The sequence below is a fragment of the Saccostrea cucullata genome, unplaced genomic scaffold (genome assembly GCF_032062105.1).
Source record: "Saccostrea cucullata isolate Sc308-1 unplaced genomic scaffold, CSIRO_AGI_Scuc_v1 ctg8525, whole genome shotgun sequence".
Classification (NCBI taxonomy): Eukaryota; Metazoa; Mollusca; class Bivalvia; order Ostreida; family Ostreidae; genus Saccostrea; species Saccostrea cuccullata.
Genome location: NW_026926776.1, coordinates 3,905 through 27,699, shown reverse-complemented (window position 1 = coordinate 27,699; position 23,795 = coordinate 3,905). Strand labels below are relative to the sequence as shown.

Here is a 23,795-nt window from a genome sequence, read left to right as displayed (position 1 = left end):
AATTGTGTTTAGAGCTCTCCTATAAAAGTTTTACGGAAATCCACACCAGTGGTCAACATAGAGTCTACTTAATGACCAGAATAAGAACAACAGCGGAAATATCACAATATCAACTTGATACTTTTGAAACCCTAAGTAGGTGTAGACAAATAATTAGTAAATATTTAGGAAATATATTTGTTACATTGGTCAGAATATGTGCTTAAAGTTATCTGCCTATCTAAGAAATCAAAGAGGACATTTTTCTTACGATAAAAACTAACCGTTTACAAACTTAAAACAATATTTAAATATTTATCTTTGATAATAACTTCCATCTTTTTTTATAAAGCATCATTCGTTAGCCTTACATAATTAGATATTGAATAGAAAAATCTATTTTTATGTGATAAATAATTAAGTTATTTAAATATATAAATTAATCGAGAAGGATTTTCCTTAACAGTAGTTTCATCCTTGGTGTAAGTACTTGATTGCCACTTTATTAAAGTGAGATTCTTCTCATACAAAATATGTCCTTCTTTTATTTAAAAAATGAATAAAATGTTCACAGAATTCAGAAAACAATATCAATAAAAGATGTTACCAGTAAGATTAGTTTTAAGCGTTTTATATTAGAGGCAATGTCAGGTCAATGTCATTATCTTTTCTCTGGACATTTAAAATAAATATAACAAATTATCACATCCTATCATGCGATACCTTCTTTTATTCCAATATTGGGTTTTTGACATATTGCCAAATTGACAGAAATAGTTTTACAAAAATGCATTTTGGTTGATCCGATTTCTCTCTATTTTTATTATTTTTTAAGGATATTTAAGTTATATTCATATGCTTCCAATAATTAATTTTCTTAATTATTTTCACATATGTTGAATAAGCCATATAGAGATGCAAAAGAGATCGTTCACTAAGAGAGAAAAAACTTTCTATTGATTTTTGGCTCATATCTGTACTTAAATTGGAAACTTTTAGAATTGTAGTTTTGTTTGGAAAATCAAATCTACGTGATATATTTTAAAACTTTAATCCCTTAATATTCATTTAAGTAACATATGAAAAATCCTTCAAGTCTTTGATTGTGTGAAAAGTATTACCTATACATTGTTCTTAAATAATTTGAAATTGAGAATCAGAAAAGAAGATATTCTCATACTCTATCATTGCGCCAAAGATATAGTCCCTACGAGATTTTAAACTCAGTTTACCTCAAAATTACATAAAGCAACACAAAATAGGAGCAGAGTGAACACAGACTTCCAAAACATCAGAGGTGGGATCAGGTGACATGTAGGAGCGAGCATCCGCTGCCGACTAGCCACGCCCGCTGTAAGCCCCCATAAGAGATCTTAGCAAATTTAAATCAATTATTTCATCTATAGTAAGTAACCAGAGAAGAATCCCATCGGTAGTTAACAGAAATCATAAACCCCTTAAAATTAATTACATGTATTATGGCGTGGATAAACTGACGGTTAAACTTTTTTCTTTTACTTAAAATGTCTCAATATATCCTCTACTCTCGATATAGGAATATTACCACTTATACGAGCCTGGTCTCAGATAAGTGAGTTTATTTCAGTAACCCTATGTCCTTCCATTCCTGATATCTTAAGCCCTTACAGATATATAATTATATGTACCTTTAGTCCCAACCTATCAATCCGGAAAATTTAGGTCCATTTACATATACTAGTCTAATACTTAGTTGTTTCCTCCTCTTCCTTTCTTGATAAATCGATAAAACGGTACCGGGTAAGGTCATGGAAAATTTTGTGAAGTTGAATTGTTGCAATATTTTAATTTTCGTAATGAAATAAGTTTAATTTCATGAGTAACTATCATGGTTTGTGATTTCTAGCCAAATTAGACGTGCCGATGGTGTAATTTTACTTTGGATTTTGCCCGAGATTTTTTGTCAAACGTCGCTTAATATTGGTTGAATTTACACTATATGGTATAATTTCAATGATAGATAACAGCAATATGAAACATATGGAAGTCAAGGGATGGTTTAACTTAAGTAATTATTTTTTAGGAGTAAAACGTAAACAATTCCCGATTCGCTTATGGGTTGGGGGAGGGGGGGGGGGTCAAGCGCAGAAATATTAAGTCAGGCATACTAATCCGTTTTAAGCTTTGTTTTCTAATGTTTTGAAGCCTGAAGAAGGTACTTAGTACTTGCACATTTTGCCAAAATTTAATAGTCTTTAAATGGCCTTGACTATTGAACATTCACGAGAATGGCGTCACTTTCACTTCTGCAGTAATCAAAGTACTGAAAGTACCGAAAGGATGTTGGTTAATAATAATATTATCATTGTTATGAGTCATTTGCAGTTTGGTATTGTTTCATTTATTTGCTGGTCTATGGGAAAATTTTAAGAAAATGCATAAAGGCATACACAGATAATATTTTACCGAAAAATAAAAGGTCATAGTTTTATATGAACTGATTTTTCTCTTAATTTTTTTTTGGGGGGGGGGGGTATTAGGACTTCTTCTCTTTTTGTTTGTTAAAAGGGGGAGACGGGTCTCTCTAAATGAGGATACTCGATGGTTAACCAGGGAAATTGTTGTTGTCCACCTGGTCAACGGCTATAAAAAATACAATTTGAAGAGTTTTTTAGAGTGAGCTTTTTGCCTCAGGGTAACTAAGGTGCTAGCACAAGAAAGGTGTAGAATTTGGCTTCATAAACCGTAGCATAAAGCAGCAATAATCAATCATTCATATGCCTTAGAATAGATATGCTTGGTTCAGCCACAAACAAGGAGCAAATTATATTAGTACAAGGCATAAGAGTCGCACAAGGGTAAGAAGCTGTTACTTTTATCTCAGGATGTCTCGAGATTCATACTGTCCTTTAAAAATGAAATTAAACTTCACAAATTGATAAGAAAATAAATCATTCTGCTCAGATTGAGTTTTCGATAACTTGATAGGATTGACTGGAATGCAAATTAAAGCTTGTAAATAAGCATTTAAATAAAAATTTTAATAATTTCAATCTCTAATAGGACTAAATTCTCTACCCTTAAATGTGGTATTACTCTGACATATTAAAGCATTTTATAGTCAAGCAGGCTTTGCCCAGGAGAAACAAAATTGAGTGACTTAGCAGTACTTAATTAACAAAGATTGCATGGGGGGAAAGTGATCTTTAAACAAATAAAAGTTAAAATAATAGAAATTTATAATTAAATACTGGGGTGGAAAGATGTATGAAAACAGTAGAAATAGAATGGCAATTAGAAAATAAGTAAATAAATAAATTAGAAAATTAATAAATAAATAAATATAAAAATAAAATAAAATATTTTAAATTAATTCTTTTAATTAATTTAAATGAAGGGAAATAATTCTTACCAAAATTTAAGGTCATAAATTAGGACACATTCCACCTTTACATGCTAAGCCTAATGGTAATAAATGAGAGTTATGTCGAAATAAATTGAGTATTTAACAATAACACATCTTTAATGTATATTCAATGTCACAGACCTACAACATACTCCAGACTCTATATTCTCAGATATTTGACTAATTTCATCATTCAAAATTGGTGTACATTGACCAATCCATTTTCATTTACATATAGGTATGTCCATTGCCCACCAACTTATCTGAACTATTTTGCATGTGTGACTGATCGTATAAGAAGCATTGTTTAAGGAAGTTCTCAAGTAACATAAACCAACTAAAAAGCCATAAAAGACATATGTGCTTCTTTATTGTCATATATTACAACCTGTTTCAGAGTACATAACCCTCAAAATTCAATTGCCAAAATTTAACGTAGAGTATTTTATATTGTAGTTTTGCACCAAAACACAAAATCAACAGATTGATCTTGAGTCTGCATCACAAAATCCCTTAATTTTTTATAATCATAATAACTCTCAATTGATTTTATTATGCCATTTTGTATTGGATAGGAAAATATCTATGGTAACTTAATTGATAAGGCACATGTTTTATAATGATTGATCAAAATAAGTTTTACAAAGCAGTCTTTGGGACAGGTATACCCCAATTTTAGTAATATCAAGTTTATCAAAATTATTGGCAAAATTTTAAAAATAAAAATATACAAAGAATCATGCTCTCTTGAAATGAATTATACATCTAAAGTAAATTTGTATAAAAATAAAAACAAATCCTTTTTAGTGTTAAGGCAACTAAGAATTGGGCGTATCACTCTGTGTGTCAGCATACAATGACCTAGCTTGAGTTAATCAAACTTGCAGATGGCAAATATTAATTTTCTCATGAATATAACGATATACCAAATTCCATATGCTCAACAATCTCAAGTAAACATAACAAAGGCATGTATAAAATAATTTAAACCAGATTCGTATAAGTTAGGATTTTCCTTAATTACCAAATATGCATTTCAAGGTTTAACGTTAAGGACGTAAACTTGATATAAATTACTATTACCATCATTTCTGAGAGGAAACTATTCTCTTCGAACAATAATTTTTGGACAACATTCTTACAATTCTTGTTTTTGTTTTAACTGAGTTAAATTGCCCGGTTGACAAGATGCAATATAAATCTAAAATACACGGTTCCTTTAATCGAAGATTTATATGATAGGTTGAATGGGACATTGGCTCAACCCCCTTTTTAACAGAAATTGCGGGCGGGTTTAGACAGTATTGGATAGTTTATAAAATATATTTGTCATTTTTGTAGGATAAATATTAAATCTCGCTCACTTCAATTACAGAAGCAAATACTACACATTTCCCATCAGAATACAACAGGGAGGACAAAGTTATTATAATTTTGAAAATTGCTGCTTTTCAAAAGCATATTGTTTAAACATTAATAAATGCACAGTGGATCCCGTTTAATCCAATAGTAAGTTTGTCAGCCTTCAGGTATCAGAATAACTGAATATTCGAATAGCCGATTGCTCCATTTCGAGTCCAAATATTAGGCCTACCATGTGTTCACCTATTTTTACACTCTTTACTGGTATTCTATTTTTTCCCTATTACTAATCAATAGTTGGTTCATAAATTGTGAAGTACTAAAGAAGGGTCTTAATTTATATAGATAGGTATATAAAGGGATCGGTTTGGGGGGGGGGGGGGTATTAGGACACATTGTTATTGTTAAAACTTGTTAAAAGTAGCTTAGAACCTTAAGCGAAGAGGTGACACCGTGACAGTATCTTGCCCTGTTCCAATTTTGGTTTGTTTTAGTACAAAATCCTTTAAGACAACTATAAGCAACACTTGCAAAGATAGTTATATTTTTTCTCAACTTTATTTATACTTTGTCACGCAAGGAAACTTGGTATGAGGTGTTTTAATGATTTAAAAGCCATATAAAGAGTGACAGCTTTCTAAGTAAATTATACAAGTAACCAATGGAAAAATACAGTGTCGGTAAGTATCAACAATGTTAGAGGAAATAGTAGTTGTTTTATACGGACAAGTCCTTGGCTCCTTTTGTAAAACTTGTGTAATCACTTATTCTGTAAATTTTTATTGGTGAATGAGCAGGCTCTGGTCGACGGTGACCATTTGCGTTGAGGTACTGCCGCCGTCACCATGGTTCTTGGCACCCCATTGGTGGCGGTTGCAGTTCCATGATTACTCTTAGTAGACACGAGTAGTCATGGCCCTTGCAAGTGGCGTATTCCGTCGCACCTCAACGCAATTGGACGAGTGCAACACATATTCTTACGCTCATTCCATTGTTTATTGACTTGATTGATATTTGAATTGATTGATTGATTAATAATTGATTGATTGACAAGTAATTGACTTGATTGATATTTGAATTGATTGATTGACTGATTGATTAATAATTGATTGATTGAATTTGATTGATTATTGCATTGGTGACGTTCATGCACTTGTGACCTACCCAGTGCATGATCCGCCCGATTTGGGTAGTCACATTTGTTGTATTGATTGTTGATTGTGGGGCAGCCCTGTGGTAGCCCCAGCAAATTGATCACCGCGGCCAGAAGCGCCATATTAAACAAGCAAAATAACATCCATATTGTTTGTTTGATTTATAGGGAATCTGAAATAATACCACTTATACGAGCCTGGTCTCGGATAAGTGAGTTTATTTCAGTAACCCTATGTCCTTCCATTCCGGATATCTTAAGCCCTTACAGATATATAATTATATGTACCTTTAGTCCCAACCTATCAATCCGGAAAATTTAGGTCCATTTACATATACTAGTCTAATACTTAGTTGTTTCCTCCTCTTCCTTTCTTGATAAATCGATAAAACGGTAAGGTCATGGAAAATTTTGTGAAGTTGAATTGTTGCAATATTTTAATTTTCCCCACCCACCCTCCTCTTGTTTTAGAACAAATACTGCTGTTCTTGATATGTCATTGTAGCTGAAGACTTCCTGCTTGGCCTGTGTCCACAACATCCCATGTCGCAGTGATAATTGTGTGCTCCAATATTCCTCAATGGTGCCCTGTTTGGTCCAGCGTCTTCATCAACTTGTGTAGCATTAGTGAATTCTGCATGATTGCGTATTCTTCAAAGACTGCCTGTTGGGTACAGCGTTCGCATCAACCAATGTCGTGGTGATGAGGTCTCTATTCTACCTATACCGTGATGTCTACCTGTTTTGGATTCCGCATCAACCAATGTCGCGGTGATGAAGTCTCTGTTTTACCTATACAGTGATGACTGGCTGTTTGGGATACCGTCCACTTCAGCCTTGTCGTAGTTGGAATTCCTAGTGTTTGCGTATTCCGTCGCACCTCAACGCAATTGGACGAGTGCAACACATATTCTTACGCTCATTCCATTGTTTATTGACTTGATTGATATTTGAATTGATTGATTGATTAATAATTGATTGATTGACAAGTAATTGACTTGATTGATATTTGAATTGATTGATTGACTGATTGATTAATAATTGATTGATTGAATTTGATTGATTATTGCATTGGTGATGTTCATGCACTTGTGACCTACCCAGTGCATGATCCGCCCGATTTGGGTAGTCACATTTGTTGTATTGATTGTTGATTGTGGGGCAGCCCTGTGGTAGCCCCAGCAAATTGATCACCGCGGCCAGAAGCGCCATATTAAACAAGCAAAATAACATCCATATTGTTTGTTTGATTTATAGGGAATCTGAAATAAAAATATTTTAACATTTCAGGCACTTCTTGAAAAAATATAAAGAATAAGTATTTATGAAAAGGATTATGAATCCTTACACACTCTTTTTGTACATGGAATTTCTTATTTTTTAAAATATGATACATGTAGTACTTTTTTCTATTTTACGTTTAATAAAAAGGATTTTTACTCAAAATTTTCTACTGTATGTCGTACTTTGAAATCGATATTTAATAAATATATTACATATATTTGCAGACTAAATGTTCTATTTTTAATTACAAACTATATAGTTTGTCCGTCGTTTGTCTGTCGGTTCGCTTGAAGTATATTTGTGAAACTTTCAGAGAAAGATAAAAATCGATTAAGATTTTATATAAACGTGAATTTAGGTTCTATTTTTAAGTTAATGTTTATTTTTTATATATTGGTTTGTATTGTCTATACTTATAAAACCTGTAGGTAAGATTCATTTTCGACAAAGAAATTTGGCAGGAAATGGAACATCTTTAATGTCTATTCTTTTACAAAATATGAATTGTCTACTACAAAAAGTTATGTACTTTTGCGGGTTCCAGTAAATGTTCAACCAAGCCTCTTTCGTTACTCCTCACTAAATATTGACAGCTGTGAAGGAAAAGCTTCAAGAGTACTGTGCAACAAGATATTCAAGAAGTGGTGTGAATCAGATTTGGATACTCAAAAGTCCAAATAACTTTTGGACAATTTGAAATCACAAGATTTTACCAAAATCAACAGCTTAAAGACTTTTCAACTATAGACACAATCATTCCCCACGATAAATTAAAAGCTGGGCTTTTTCATATCAATGACAGCTTTTTTTTCAATAAAAATGGAACTCTTAAATTTACTTACCTGGGTTATAGGTCATTTGCAAAATTATTTTGTTAAAACACATTCTGATTGCACACATAAGTACTCTGAAGTTGACATCAAAGAGATGCTTGAGTTTCTGATTGAAAATATCTATGTGGTTTTTGGAGACCAGGTATTCCAACAATCTATTGGAATTCCCATGGGTACCAATTGCTTTCCGTTATTAGCGGACCTATTTTTATATTCACATGAAGCATAGTTTGTGCAAAATCTTATGCGTGAAAAGAAGAAAACACTCGCTGTAGCCTTCAAATCGACATTTAGATATTGTCAATTAACAATAGTAATTTCCATTCATACGCCGATACAACATATACTGGTGAGCTTTAGATAAAAGATACCACAGAGTCTGACAGATCTGTTTCATACTTAGATATTTTACTTGAAAAATACGTTAATGGCAATCTAACAACCAAGCTATATGAAAATGTGATGACTTTAACTTTTCTATCGTCAAATTCCTTTACGTACATGTATGCAGCAATATACCTTCATCACCTGCATACGGAGTATATATATGTAAGTTGGTTCGATACGTACCTGCATGCTCTACTTATGAACAATTTCTAAAACGAGGTAAATTATTTACAAACAAGTTGATGAAACAAGAATATCATCAGTCTCATTTAAAGTCATCATTTCGTAAGTTCTATGGTCGAAACAATGACCTTGTTAGCAAATACAATTAATCATTGAGTCAAATGCTGACTGACGTTTTTCATACTTATTGTTAGTCCATTATTTAAACACAGAATTGACGACTGATTTTCCCGTTATTTCCCAATTTTGACACACGGCGGGTGTGACCGGTCAGCAGGGAATGCTCACTCCTCCATGGCACCTGATCCCACCTCTGTTGATTCGGAGGTCCGTGTTTGCTTTGATCCTATTTTGTATTGTTTTGTAGACTTTGAGATTGAATACTGTTCGTTATCTCCATATCTTTCTCTTCATGCACTCATATTTGCTACATAATGAAGTTTAAAATATGAAAAAAATAACAAAAAATAAAACTGTTTAAATAAATATTCTAATTAAGATATGAGAAACATTTGCTTCACTAATATTGAGTAGTTGGTATAACTTAAAAAAAAAATCCAAAATCAATATGAGGGTGTGCGTGTAATTCATAAAGGTTTGAAGAAAGTATGCAAGGAAAAATGGTCGACATTTTCAAACGCAATCAATCATTTCTTTTATTTCTTTTTCCAATAACCAATATAGATTCCTTATTATATATATATTTGTATATATTTTTTAATTACATGTACATGTATACCATATGGTTTTTTTTTATTTAAGAGAGCCTGGGTCTTTGAGCAGTATTATATAGAATGTACATTAAATTCGAATTTGACAAATATGCTCAATATCAAAATAATTCCTACTTTTCATTCTGAGAGCATATAAATTTAACAGTCCATAGAAAATACTGCAATTCCAATGCTGCTCCAAACGTAATAAGTAATTTGAACGCCGTTTAAAACTTAAAACGAATAAAATTTTAATATGACTTTATCTTAAAAATGACAATATTGATGAAAATAAATTGTTCGGTTTGCAACACAGGACCAGGACCTTTGCAAGGATTTTGTTTAAATTCATTTATTTTTTTTTTGGTCCCAGAGCATAGATTCCCTGCAGCAAGGCACTGTATTTTGAGAGTCTCTTTTCAAGCTTCAAGTACCATTCACAGGCCTGTTTTCACACCACAATAAGTAAAAGCCCAAAGATTATTTCAATCTTACAAAAAGACGTTTAAGATCTTAAAAGGGTACATCTTAGTTTAAATCATTTGTTATTTTTGGCAATTGTTGTTGACGCCAATATAGTTGAGTATACATGTAACTAGTATTTTTCTATATTGTTGGATCTCAGTCAATAAGAAACCTCTCAATAACTTTTACATTGTCTGCGATTGGTTTTTGTGGAGTCAAAGGAATGAAAAATAAATATAAGAAGTCGAAACAGTGGAAGAGACAGACTCTGACATACAAATCAACTTGAGCTGCAATATCAGAATGGATATCATATAATACAGAATTCCAATGTTCCAGATTCCGGTTAAATCAATAGTTCCTGCTATTCCATTTCTTGGGTCAGATTAACCCGATTTCGTAACCATGGCTAAATAACTTTTAAAAACTTAAATAGTAGATTTTACAGGAGAAAGAAATAAAATAGATCGAACAAATAAAAAGAAACACACATGATAATACTTGGCATAAATGAAATGAAGGGGAAGCATAATTTTTTATCTTAAAAAATGATTATAATAATAAAAAACGTGCTAATGAAAGAATTTATTGAAATATCAAATATGTTGAGTAATAATATGATTCAACTGTAAGATGAGAATGAAAGTAAAACATTTAAGATATCAAAAAATATGTAGCAGAATCTCTTTAATCCGGGCGCTTGACCTTCGGAGATATATTTCTGATTAACAAATTCCGTATAAGTGGAAATTTTAGCGAGACGCAAATTAAGCGATTTCTACCTAAAATCTGATATTTTTTTTTTTTAGCCAGAAGTAATTTTAGAATTTAAAATGCTAACTAAAGAAGCTTTTACAAAAAATACGCAATTAATTTTTAGCGATATTCAATTTTAGCGATGCCAGCACCCTCGCTAATAATGCCAAAATTAAATCCTCGCTAATAATGCCACTTATACGGTATCACTTCTATATCCACTAATTATAAAAAAAATCATTCGATATGCTTGTGAACATAAGTGTCCGGATAAATGAGGTTCAACTGTACAGATAACATGAGGCTAATTATAAACAAAGCAGTTTTAATTCAATATTATAAGCGAAAACTTAAATTCATCATCTATTTTGATTTTGAAGATGAAAAAATAAATGGTTCATTTACTATGAACATATATGGTAACATACAATTTATATATTTTTTTAAAATAAATGATTAAGTATTAGTATAAAGTATACATCTCGAATATGAAATAATTCAGTACAAGTATTTTTGACACATACCGACCAAACGTTTTGATTTTTGTTTAATCTTTTCATATATAAAAATATCTTAAAATATAGTGAAAATATTTTCCCTATGAATTTCTAAATGTTAGTTAAGTTGAAACGTTCCTTTAATTTACATTTGATGACAACCTAATGAATTAGAGAAAAACAACGACTTAAGGTTCGTGCAAAACGAATTCTTATTACAAAAATTATGTTTAATATTTCTGATAGTAATTAAAAATAGAACAATGAATATAAGTAAAAAAATAACTTTATAAAATTTATTAGAGCTCTCTGATTGCATTTCACTGTACTACATGTATCATGAACTATACTTCATCGGCCGTGCATTAGTGTGCGTGTATATTTAGCAGCACGCAAAGACAGATGACAACATTAAAATAGTTAACATGTATGCACCCTCTATCCCAATAGGATAACAACTGCTGGACTATTCAGTATAGAGTCAAATGAGTAAGACCGTGAAGTCTTTTATATATCCAATGTGTGTTAAGTTTCATCTGTTTTTAAATAGATATAAACATAAACCCGTTTTCATGTCACACCCCGTATCTACCCGACACACCAGTATTACGACGAGAGCTTTAGACTGATTTAGGATATGATGAGGAAAAATGGTATGCTTTATTTCAAACTCAGTAGTAACATGAATAATTTATGCACAGTTTAATTTTATTTGACAATTACTTTTAAAAATACTTCTTACAAGGAGTTCAGTAGTAAAAAAATATTAAAAATTTGCACAATTTCTTTTCCATCAAAAGTAAATATTTAATCATGATTAAACATATTTTATCACTGTTTGATCAGTGTACTTTTCCCCGGGGGAACAAGGAAGAAAAAAAAAGGTCCTAAGTGATTAGAAGTTCTAGAAGAAGTTCATACAGATTCTTAATGCAGTTTAAAATATAAATTTGATATAAACCTGTAAATATGCAGTAGTAATTAAGAATTATTTTTAATAATATTGATATTGCTTTACAACAGCAAATCATTTATTTTCTCTGGAATCGGTAAAAAAAAATAACTTTTTATAAAAGATTTACATGTACATATAAAGCAGATCAGTAGCATGTTACACCAGCACCCTCGCCGTGATTACAGTTTTTTTTCCCATAACCATTGTGGCTACAATCAAAGATGGATGACTCAGTCCCCTGACAGTCGACGTCAACTAACCATATTGTTCCCGATCCTCGTCCAAAATAGGCACTTTGGTGAGCAGTAGAATGTCTATGAAATGAACACGCAAATATAGAATCAAAGTATGCCGTTAATAACTGCATAGTATATGTAAAAAATAAATACACATGCAATAAATATTTACCCTGAATATCCCAGACTTCTACACACAACACATGCATCCCTGTAGTCCCAGCTGTCATCACACACAGTGCCCCATGTCCCGTTGATAAACACCTCTACACGCCCTTCATTACTTTTCCTTCCATCGACAAGTCTGATGAATCCTTTTATAAGCATGTGATAGATAAAAAGACCAGATTTAAACGGAATTTTAAGATATTGTTGTTTATGTTTTGCATATACTTGGATTTTCATCAACAGCAGCAAAGGCTTTCATTTCCATGTTAGATTTTTCGTTTGATAATATCGATTCAAAATTAGTGATAAAAATATTCTATAGATGAAGGCTGATAGCGACGCTGCTGTGTGGAGTAAAGTAACTATTCTTATGCTTAACATGACGATGTTCACTTTGACTTTGTTTAATACATGTATATCATGTTCATTAAAATTTTCAGAGGAAAATTAAATACTGAAACGTACATCACTTTCTCTATTTAAACTAGAAATATGCTGTTGACATGTTTCAGGGTTAATTTGTCTGTTAATTTTATTAGGATATTATCCTATGTTATTTTAAGTCACGGGCATTAGGCCTAACATACTAAAATTTATATAACATATATTAAACATAAGTTGTCGTAGCCAGTACTAACAATCTGTAAGTGAAACTATACTCTTCAAAAAAAGAAACGCATCGTAGAATTTTAGTGACACATTGAACATAGATATTCTTTAGTAAAATGATGCATTGATAAAACAGAAATGTGGTACGCAATAGGAATACTATCTAAATGTCATAATTACTCAACACTTTTAAAATTATAGTCAGTTTAAGACCATTAAAGATCAATATCTGGTATGCCCCCCACAGACACAAATTATAGCCACAAACGGCATCTAATGGAAGCAAACGTGTGTAATAAAAACTGTTTAGGAATACTCTCCCACTCCAAATGTAGAACTTTAGTAAGCTGTTGCAGAGTCTGGGGATGCGATTGTCTTTAGCAAATCATTTCAATCCATTTTGGCCAATGCTGCTTAATTTGGATTAAATCTAGCGATTTAGATGACTGTGACTGAAACAGGTTGTTGTTTCTTTGCAAGAATAGGTGTGTCAAATGAGCCATATGTGGCTGTATATTGTGAGATTGCAATACGGCTCTAAGATGCTGCATAATTGAATGGGTATGTGTAGGTAGAACATGGTTAGAGTACCTTTTTCAATCAAAGTCTATTGAATTCGAACCAAATCAATCTTACTTTCTTATAATACCATTTTCCATATCATTACACTACCACCACCAACTTTTTTAACGTCCTGGAGGCAGTTATCTATCTAACCTTCATTAAAAAGCATAAGCACTCTTAAACTTATAAGAGGCTTTCAGATAAACATTCTGGACTATTAGGTTAACCAAAATGTTCAGCAGTGATGTTGTGGTCATACTCTATTCATCTGAGATCTTTGAATTCGATATTTGGGGTGTTGTGGGGTCGGAACAATGACATGAAAAATCCTCTTGCAATAATTCGTAGTCAACTGAAAACGGTCTTGTTAGATGATCTGTTCAATTCAGGGATAGCTAATGCATTAGATGACGTCCTTGCATTACATTCATGCAATTTGCGTAATCCTCGGAAGTGATGCTGTGCTGCTGATGTCACACGTAGTCTACCATATTTTTTGCGAACATTGGATGTTCGATGTTAATGGTTTACGTTTTATAGGTTAGATATGGTTTGTGTGTAACATTTAAACCTCTTGAAACTGTAGATTGCGGTACCCCTGCTTCCAGTCGCCCATTTTCCTTTTTGTGCCACGCAACATTTAGATGCAGCAATTTTTGGAGGCGTCATTTTTCGGATAAAACCAGATTCAAAATATCGAGAACCCCCGCTTTTGATAGCCCCTTTGTATCTGAAGGAATTGCATCGGAGTTCAACAAATGAAAATTGAGATCAAAATGTTGGGGAAAATTTTGCAAAATTGGGTCTTTTTGTCTGTGAGACTTGTAGAATAACTGTAAAGTTAACAATTGCATTAAAAAATCATTCATTTCACTCGAATACATCGTATTCATACAAAAATAAAAGGTATGACAAAACTATCAAAACTTTATAGGGCATTGTTCCTACTATGCGTTTCTTTTTTTGAAGAGTATATATTAGTGTGTCATATACGCTAGTCAACAAGAGTTCCATTTGCCAAAACGCCCACTTGAGTTACCGTAGTCCTTAGTAATTTCAACAAACTTCAATCTGAACTCTAGATCTGATAATAGTTCTGTTCTTTAGAATAAATATTTTAAAGATTTCTACCATAAACTCCCATGTTTCATTAATACAATGGATGGGAAAAGTTCTACGAGTGTACATTATGAACACAAAAGCGTATTGTTTTAAATAGGTTATAGGCCCCAAACTGTCCAATCTGTGAGAGGAAAGAACTATTGTCAGCCAAACGGTCATCTAACAGTACTTTCTATTCACAGAATGGACAGTTTTTTGGCCTATAAACTTTGCGTGGACTGTCTCGGGTGAAGGTTGTTTACAGTAAAAAAAAAAAAAGAAATAAATTACATTCATTGAAATTGTTAACTTAATAGACAGTTACAGATAAGTGCAATTTTCAACAAACTGACTTAAGCACATTTAAGCACAAGGCACGAGAACTCCAACACCATTTTGTTGTGACTGTGAATGTTAAAAGCATGCCTTCTTCCGAGGGAGAAATCATATTTATATTACACAACAAATAACGATATGAAATGCAACGCATATGGATATGTCAATCTAAAGTGAAAATTTGATTTTGAGCATAAGATTGTAAAGAAAATGAACTTTGAGCTCAAAGCGGACTTTTTTTTCAAATAAACTCAACTTTTTGTCAAGGAATTTATTTCGAGTATACAGAAAAAAAACAAACAAAGGAAACATAGAAAGATTTCCGGACTGAAGGTATTTCTATCCTCCTATGATGTCACAGGTTTTTGCAAAAAACTATTATTAATTTAAATTCATCCCAAGTAGAACAATTATTTTTATAAGAATGCTTTTCAATAGTTGTAATGATAAATATGGTTCAGTAATATAATTTTAAACATGTTTATTTTCTTTTTTAAATCAATTATTCCATCTTTGAAAAGTGTTGACAAGGGCAATAACTCTTTCTCAGGTATCTTTATTCATGAATTTTATTCATTGTACTTCTTATGTAAAATACTTTCCCTGGTATTCACAATTCAATAGTATCTTGGAAGTAGCAAGTATTTTGGAACTTTCGGCATCAGAGTTATGCATCTGAACTAGTTTTTACATAATTATACCCCCCGCTTGAAAAGCGGGAGGGTATATAGTAATCGTTAATTCCGTCCGTCCGTCCGTCTGTCCGTCCGTCTGTTACGCTTTGGGGTACCCATCTCTTATCTGCAACTCCTCTCATACCACTGAATGAAATTTGATGAAACTTTCACAGAATCGTTATTACATATTGCCATTGTGCACCTCCTATTTTACTTTTTGATCCGACACATATTTTGGGTTTCCCGGCCACAGGAAAACATGGACTTTTTCACCAGTTATAACCATATGGGAGGCGGAAGTATCATTTAGTGAGCTCATCGCTCACAGTACCTCTAGTTTTAATCGTAATGTTTACCCAAAAAATGTACATTTTTTATATGTTGAAATACACTTCTGTGTACATTTTTTATATGTTGACATATACTTCTGTTTATTTAAGTCCCCTATCCTAAATAATATGGCGACCTAAACATTTTTTGCAATAATTAGTAAATTTAAGCTACATTTAATGAAAACTAGAGGTACTGTGAGCGATGAGCTCACTAAATGATACCCCCGCCTCCATATAGTTATAATGGCAAAGTCCATGTTTGCTGTGGCCGGGAAACCCAAAATATGTGTCAGATCAAAAAGTAAAATAGGAGGTGCACAATGGCAATATGTAATAAAGATTCTATGAAAGTTTCATTAAATTTCATTCAGTGGTATGAGAGGAGTTGCGGATAAGAGATGGGTTCCCCAAAGCGTAACAGACGGACGGACGGACAGACGGACAGACGGACGGACGGACGGACGGAATTAACGATTACTATATACCCTCCCGCTTTTCAAGCGGGGGGTATAATAAAAGCAATTTTTATACTTTTAACCATTCAAATTGTTAGGGTAGAAAAACCCTAAAACAACAATATTTAGATGATTTAGAACAGGTTTATCAGATCAAAAATGTAAACGGACAGTTATTGTGTCCTTTAACTGATAGAAAGAATGTTAGATAGTAACCAGGCCAACGTTGATGTTTTCATGCTTTCAGACATCAAGGTCTTGAGTGATAAAAAAATCAACGAAATTATAGTCTTCGTATCGCTGAAGTCAGAAACTGGGTGAAATGTCATTTTTAAGGCATATTAATATTAGTATTGTGTCAAATATGTACAACCTTTCATATGTCATTCAGAAGTTATAATCGAAGTTTTTTTTTATTAGGTCAATCGAGAAGGTCAAGGGATCAGAAAGCATAGCATGCTCGGAGATATCCTGCAACAGGAAATGCACATGTAAAATTGTAAATATGAAGGCCATATCTCTTCTCAATCAAAAGTTATAAGGAACCAGAAGTCTCTGTCGAGAAGGTAGCTATACTGGTTTGTACTTATAATAAAGGAAGAGAATAGGAGCATTTGGGACTTAAAAGTTTACAAAAGCAATAAATAGAATACATGTAATGATCCTTGATTAAGTCTCTTTTTGTAGCAAGATCACAATTAGACTATAATGGTAGGAGTAGCTTTTAATAAAACTTCACAGAATTTTCAATTTTAGTTACCATGGCAACATCAATCATCAAAATCAAAAACACAAAACTGATTATTATGTATCTCAGTGTAGTCTACTTGTGTGCTAAGTTATATTATAATCAGACTTAAACTGTAGGAAGAGTAACATTTTGAATGATTTTCACAGAAAGTTCTATTTTTAGTCACCACGGAAACACCGTTTATCGAAATCAAAAAACCTATAATCAAAATTATGTATCTTAGTGTAGTCTTCTTGTGTGCCAAGTTATATTGAAATTAGTCCAACACTGTAGTAGGGATAGCATTTTGAATAATTGTTTACAAACAGACAAACAGACAGACAGACAGACAGACAGACAGACGGACGGACGACGGACGTATTACTATCGCAAAAGCTCTTCTGGTCTCTGTCCAGGAGAGCTAAAAATTAACATTTTTTGAAAATTAGGTCAAACTTCAAGGACAAGGTCACAAGATCAAAATCATATTGTGTTTAGAAAGGTCTTGTCAAAAGCAATACATAGCTTTAAAATAAAAGTCCAATGTCTTCTAAAAAAAATCAGCAAGTTTTGAAATTTTTTGCATAGTAGGTCAAACTTCAAAGTCAACGATGCGAGGTCAAAAATCCTAGTGTGCTAAAAAGGTTTTTATTTGTTAGATAATGCATGTGTGTAAATATGAAAGCCCCAACTCTTCTCATTCAAAAGTTATGGTCCCTTTTAAGTCTTAATTTTGTTTAAATGGTCAAACTTCAATGTCACTGTAATGGGGTCAAACATCATAATGTATTTAGAAAGGTCTTATCACAGGAATACACAGGTCTAATATGAAAGCCCTATCTCTTCTCATTCAGAATTTATAACCAAGGTTACTGTTTTTTAAAAGTAGGTCAAGCTTCGAGGTCATGAGGTAAAAAATCATAGTTTATTTAGAAAATTCTTGTCATAGGGCCAATTTTTAGTAATGTTTAATTTTTTAAAATGTAAGTCAGGTTAAAGGACATGATACAAACAAATTTTTTTCTTTGAAAAAGATTTAATATCATGTCACAAGTTTAGAAATGTAGATGGTTCCTAGAATTTTTTTCTCCTAAGAACTGGAATATGAAAAAGACTTGGAAAATATTAGTAATATTTCAATAAAAAAAACAAACAATGAAGAACTTGGATTTGATTCTACAAGTGGTAATCCTACTTATACTCATATTTCCCTTTCCAAGGAAGAAATTCTTCAAAATCATATGTCAGTTTTAAATATTTTTAATATTCCACAGAACCAAAATGAATTTGAACTACCCTATATATATTGGATTTCAAAACTTCATAAGAATCCTTACAAAGATTCATTGCAGGTTCCAGTAAATGTTCAACCAAGCCTCTTTCGTTACTCCTCACTAAAAAATTGACAGTTGTGAAGGGAAAACTTCAAGAGTACTGTGCAACAATATATTCAAGTAGTGGTGTGAAAAAGTTGTGGATACTCAAAAATTCCAAAGACCTTTTGACAATTTTGCCCCGTTTTTAATTCGTCCTGTCAAAGTTTTATTTAAGTAATTACACTGAATTATATGAATTCGCGCCGTTTTAAATTCGCCCACATGAGGCTAGGGCGAAAGGGGCGAAAATAAAACGGGGGCGAAAATTTCCCTGAATACAGTATGTGGTTTTTGGAAACCAGGTATTCCAACATTCTATTGGAATTTCCATGGGTACCAATTCGGCTTCGTTATTAGCAGACCTATTTTTATATTCATATGAAGCAAAATTTATGCAAAATCTTCTGCGTGAAAAGAAGAAAACACTTGCTGTGGCCTTCGATCAACTCGCCTTTTAGATATATCGACGATATTGATAAGAATCGGACTTGCAAATTAATTGTCTTTGCAATAAAGTGTTTTAAACGTATTGAAGTCTTTAATTAATACTGTGCTGACAATCAAAAGACATCGTTTCATTGATTACGAGTGACGTTCAATAAATAATGTCATAAGCTCGATTACCTACAACATAGAAATCATATGACATTAAGCTAGACTTTCTCTCATTATTGAATCTTTAATAAATTGATAACAGTTTATGTGACCACTTTTCATCACATAGTTTCATCGTGAGAAGCTGGGAAACAAGGGCTATTCGAGACACTGCATTATAAATGTATGGTAAAGAATCAGTAAAGCTGCTGTAAAACTTGTTAAATCCCATAGAAAATTTCACTGAAATATGTGACATTTACATTAACCAATGCTTGTTTTATAGACAAATAAGCAAGTGGATTTCAATGATAAAAAAATTATATAATAGGCATCAAAAATGGGTACCATCCTTGCCAACAAAAATTATAACAACTTATACATGTATACAATTTGCCCAATTTCAATATATAATATCTGATGAAGTATGACTGACTTTAAGACACATAGCATATTTGATAGACATCATATCGGGAGTAGTTTACAATATTTCTAAGAAGCGTTTAACGGTAAAAAAAGCTTGGTACTCAAAGATCACCCTTTATTTTGAAAAATGAGTGAAAATACAGCGTGTAGGAATGTCGTAACAATTACTGTATTTTAAAATATCAATAATTGTAGTTATCCACGTTTGTTTCATATTCAAACAGATAATGGAACATGAATCTATTGCTTAAAACACTCAATACAAAATTTACCAAAGATGTACTTGATAAAAACAGCAATGGTCCGACAAGAGCAAAGGTATGCAAGAGATCAAGGACAGATTTATATGCAATTTCTTAAATATTAGTGGTACTGTTGTTCAATTTCGTAATCGGGGAGACAGTTTTATCTCTGGAGGAGTACAGAAAGCAATTGTTTTGCAAAAAAATCGAAAGGTTTATTAGAGGAAGGACCTAGAATCAGGAATCCACTACATTAAATTTCTTCATGACAGCGTCCAAACCAGCACCCCTGAAGAGTAAAGGGGTTTTCGGGATAAAAAGAAAGTTAATATTTTTTCACATCAACAATATTCGCCAGATCTTTGACCTTTTGACTTGTTTCTATTTCCAAACTTGAAAAACCACCTTTCAGAAAGAAGAAACAAGTCCAGGAAATCATTGGATCTGCCATTTTCCAGTATACTAAGGGTCATACCCAAAAATTAGTTCTAAATACAATCAGAAATTAGATAAAAAATTTACGGACATCTGTTTGAATCAAAAGAGACTAATAAGTAAAATCATGAAGACTAAATCATTGAAACGCGTCTTTTGCTTCTTTCCGAGCCCTGATGACATTATTTATTGAACGTCCCTCGTATGGTACTGACATTCTTTTTTAATATAATAGTTGGGCATGAAAAACATGACATTTTCAACTGAATTATTTTTACCCTGTGAATTTTTTTTTATATAAACGTGATGGGTTTTTTTAAAATGAATATTTTGATCAGAAACATACTTTTCACATCTCCTGTATAACATTCAATTTCCACACTACCATCAGCACTGCAGTCTCCAGAACTAAATGCCCCATATTCACATTCAGTTAAATTGTTTTCCCCTCCACTGCATTTTATATTGTTTACCAAAGGATTTCCAAATTCACTCCCTCTGCGTACTGATTTGTGATATCTTCAATGCAAAAATTAAAAGGAGGTAAACATGCAAAATCATGATAATGCTCCCTTTATCATGATTATGCGCTATATCATGTCATCCTCGATAGAAAAAAATTCTCAAGGCAAACACATAATAAGACTATGTTAGTTGAAAGTAAAAGTCTTTGTTTACTGTGTAGTTTTTCATATCAAGGAAAGTTTTTCAATTTGTGTTTATGCTTTTGTGTATATACATGTCTGCGGGTATGTGTGAAAGGGTGTACGTGTGTATATGAGGATGTTAAGGGTATGTTAGAGGCAGAGAGAAATAATAATGAAATAGAGACATACCCTGAGAATCCAACGCTATTGCAGATGACATTTGCTTTTCTGTCATCCAAGCTATCCTTGCATAATTCTCTCCAAGTACCATTTATATATAATTTAGGTTTAACTGCTTTCTTCTCTTCTGCAGTGGTTTCAATTAAATATCTTAGTGTGTCTGAGAAAAAAAATGAAAAAAAGTGCCATTTAATCGTCCAAATACATTTTCGCTATGCATGTACTAATTTTCGAAATATAAAATTAAACGTTCTTATAAATCAAATACATTTAAAGGTATATACAAATCGTCCTTTAAACCCACCATTTATTGAACGATAGCAGACTACCCCGGCTTTTCCTCTGCTGTAACAACTGCTGGATGGGGTGATTGATCTAAAACACTGTAATAAAGAATCTTCGTCTCCTACACAGTTCATGGAACCTAACATGTAGGCATAGTCCGTATCCTCTACAAACATCAGCGATGAAACTGGAAACCCTCTACAAATCAAGGTTTAACATAAGTTCACTTAAATAAATAACGAAAATAGGTATGTATGAATTTTAAAATGGCATTAATCACAAACAAAGACCCCGTCTATACAGCATTAAGCTGCAGATAATTTTCAAAACCAACATAATAGAACATAAATCAATTTGTTGAAAGGTAACAAAAAGTTTTCCGTTTTTCGATTACTTTAGAGATCCATATTCGATATTCTTTGAAAACAACACTATTCTAGTGTTACCCTGAAAATCCTAAACTTTTACACGTCACATCAGCGTTATTTTTGTTCCATCCTTCCTTACATACACTACGCCACCGATAATTCTTCAAAACCTCAACTACACCCTCATTTGGAGAGCTACCACTAACAATTCTAACAGTACCTGTATTACAAAATAATTACAAATTATATAGATTCTTCAACAAAAAATGATTCTGAAATCTAGAAAATGAATATGAAGTCTAAAATAAATAAAATTTCCATTACCTACCATATATTGTGTGGCTATAACAACTAACTCCCGCCTCTCGACCAGAACTACAAGTAGTGGATCCTCTGGCTGCACATTCGAACAAAAAATCTTCATCTCCATTACAATCCATGCTGTCTAAGAACCAATTGGTTTCATTCCTCTTTTCTACAGCTGGAAACGAAGTTGGAGCACCACTACAATTAATATTTTTTTGAAAGACGTGTATTTTATTTTATATTCACAGTTTCTCATCAAGGAACGTTTTGCATTGATGAGATTGAAGTTACCTTCTTCAACTAAATCCTACAAAGCCAAAGAAAGGGAATGTATTTTATACGTGGCCAGTAAATGTAATGTTAATTTGCGGGAACTGCACACGATGTTTCACGATATTTCTTTCAAGAAAGAACGGGAATTTAAGGCATTCTGAAGAAATTTTGAACATGTAACATAGAACGCGGAGTTAGATGAAAATGAATTTGTAATTGATAAAACTTTCAGATTACCCTAAAAACCCTAGACTCCGACATGTAACATCTGCGTCTTTTGTGTCCCAATTACTGCTGCATACTTTTCGCCATCGGTCATAAACCAAAACCTCAACACGACCTTCACCCGGAAAGCCGCCATTAACAATTCTTACTCTACCTGTAAATAATTTATAGGAAATGAATAGATTCGTCGATAAGGTTTCGAAATTTTGGATGAATAAAATATTCATTTCTAACCTTTTACAGTGTAGTAACACATAACTCCAGCTAAGTTACAACTGCTGGATCCTGATCTTGCACATTCTAACAAGGAATCCTCACTTCCATTACAACTCATTTTGTTTAAGAACCATGTTTTCTTCTGTCCATAAATTGGTGTGGAGACTGGAAATCCTCTAAGAAGATATTGAAATTGTTTTTATTTTTTCATGAATTTTGAAGAAATTGGTTCTTTCTTTTTATCTACAATTCAGGAGAAAAACATTTTAAAATGATTCACCATGCATCGAACACCCTTGTACGTAAAGTACTATATAGTAAATCTTATACGATATCAATTTTTATGCACCGGAAGTGCATTTTGGCAAACGTTGAAAATTTATCCAAAATGTTTATATAAAGAAAACTCTGAATAGCTGAAAAAATGTTGTCAAAAACTGTAGCCAAATACTTCAAAGGATCAAAGCTACATATGAGGGAGATAATCCTAAATTTTGAAATAAATTTCGAAATTTTACCATAGTAATTAACTAAATCCGTATTTTCAGGCTAGTACCAAAATACTTGCTGTAGAGAATTTCTAGCGATATTTCTGCCGGCCGAATATTATCAGAATGGAACTTAAGGAAGCTCTAAACACTAACAGAAACTGCTTTTTGGACTTAACTATATAAAGGTGTGCATATTGAGACAATTTCATTTAATTGTACATATGTAACATAGGGTATCTGCCTTATTTATACAGGAAAGATATTCAAAAATAATGGACTATTTGTGGGCAGAAATAACTGTTGTTTACTTACATTGGGAAAATCAATGAAAATAATGAATTCATATACTTATTCTTGGTGTAATTTAATGCTAAAATATTTTAATCTATTAAAAATCATGTAATTAACTGTACATTATATTTTTTAAAGTCTTACTTCTAAGGGTAGATCACTCTAACTGCATAAAACTACACTATAAATAGATCTCTTTAGTGTGCAGTGTTAAGAGCTTCCTTAAGATCTATTATAAATGTTATCGAAATATGAATGTGTGACACAATCGTATGCTCTT

The 23,795-nt window shown here is 32.4% G+C and overlaps 1 protein-coding gene across 1 annotated transcript; it reads right to left on the bottom strand.

The window, feature by feature from the left end:
- Positions 1–12,089: 12,089 nt before the first annotated feature.
- On the bottom strand, positions 12,090–22,873 carry LOC134272643 (neurotrypsin-like). Its single transcript, XM_062754852.1, has 9 exons — positions 22,752–22,873; positions 22,530–22,671; positions 22,042–22,217; positions 21,792–21,933; positions 21,365–21,543; positions 21,070–21,220; positions 20,580–20,752; positions 12,361–12,502; positions 12,090–12,266 (listed from the first exon to the last, which is right to left on the bottom strand). Exons 1-9 carry the CDS (start codon positions 22,849–22,851, stop codon positions 12,098–12,100), a joined length of 1,374 nt encoding a protein of 457 aa, XP_062610836.1. The 5' UTR covers positions 22,852–22,873; the 3' UTR covers positions 12,090–12,097.
- Positions 22,874–23,795: the final 922 nt, after the last annotated feature.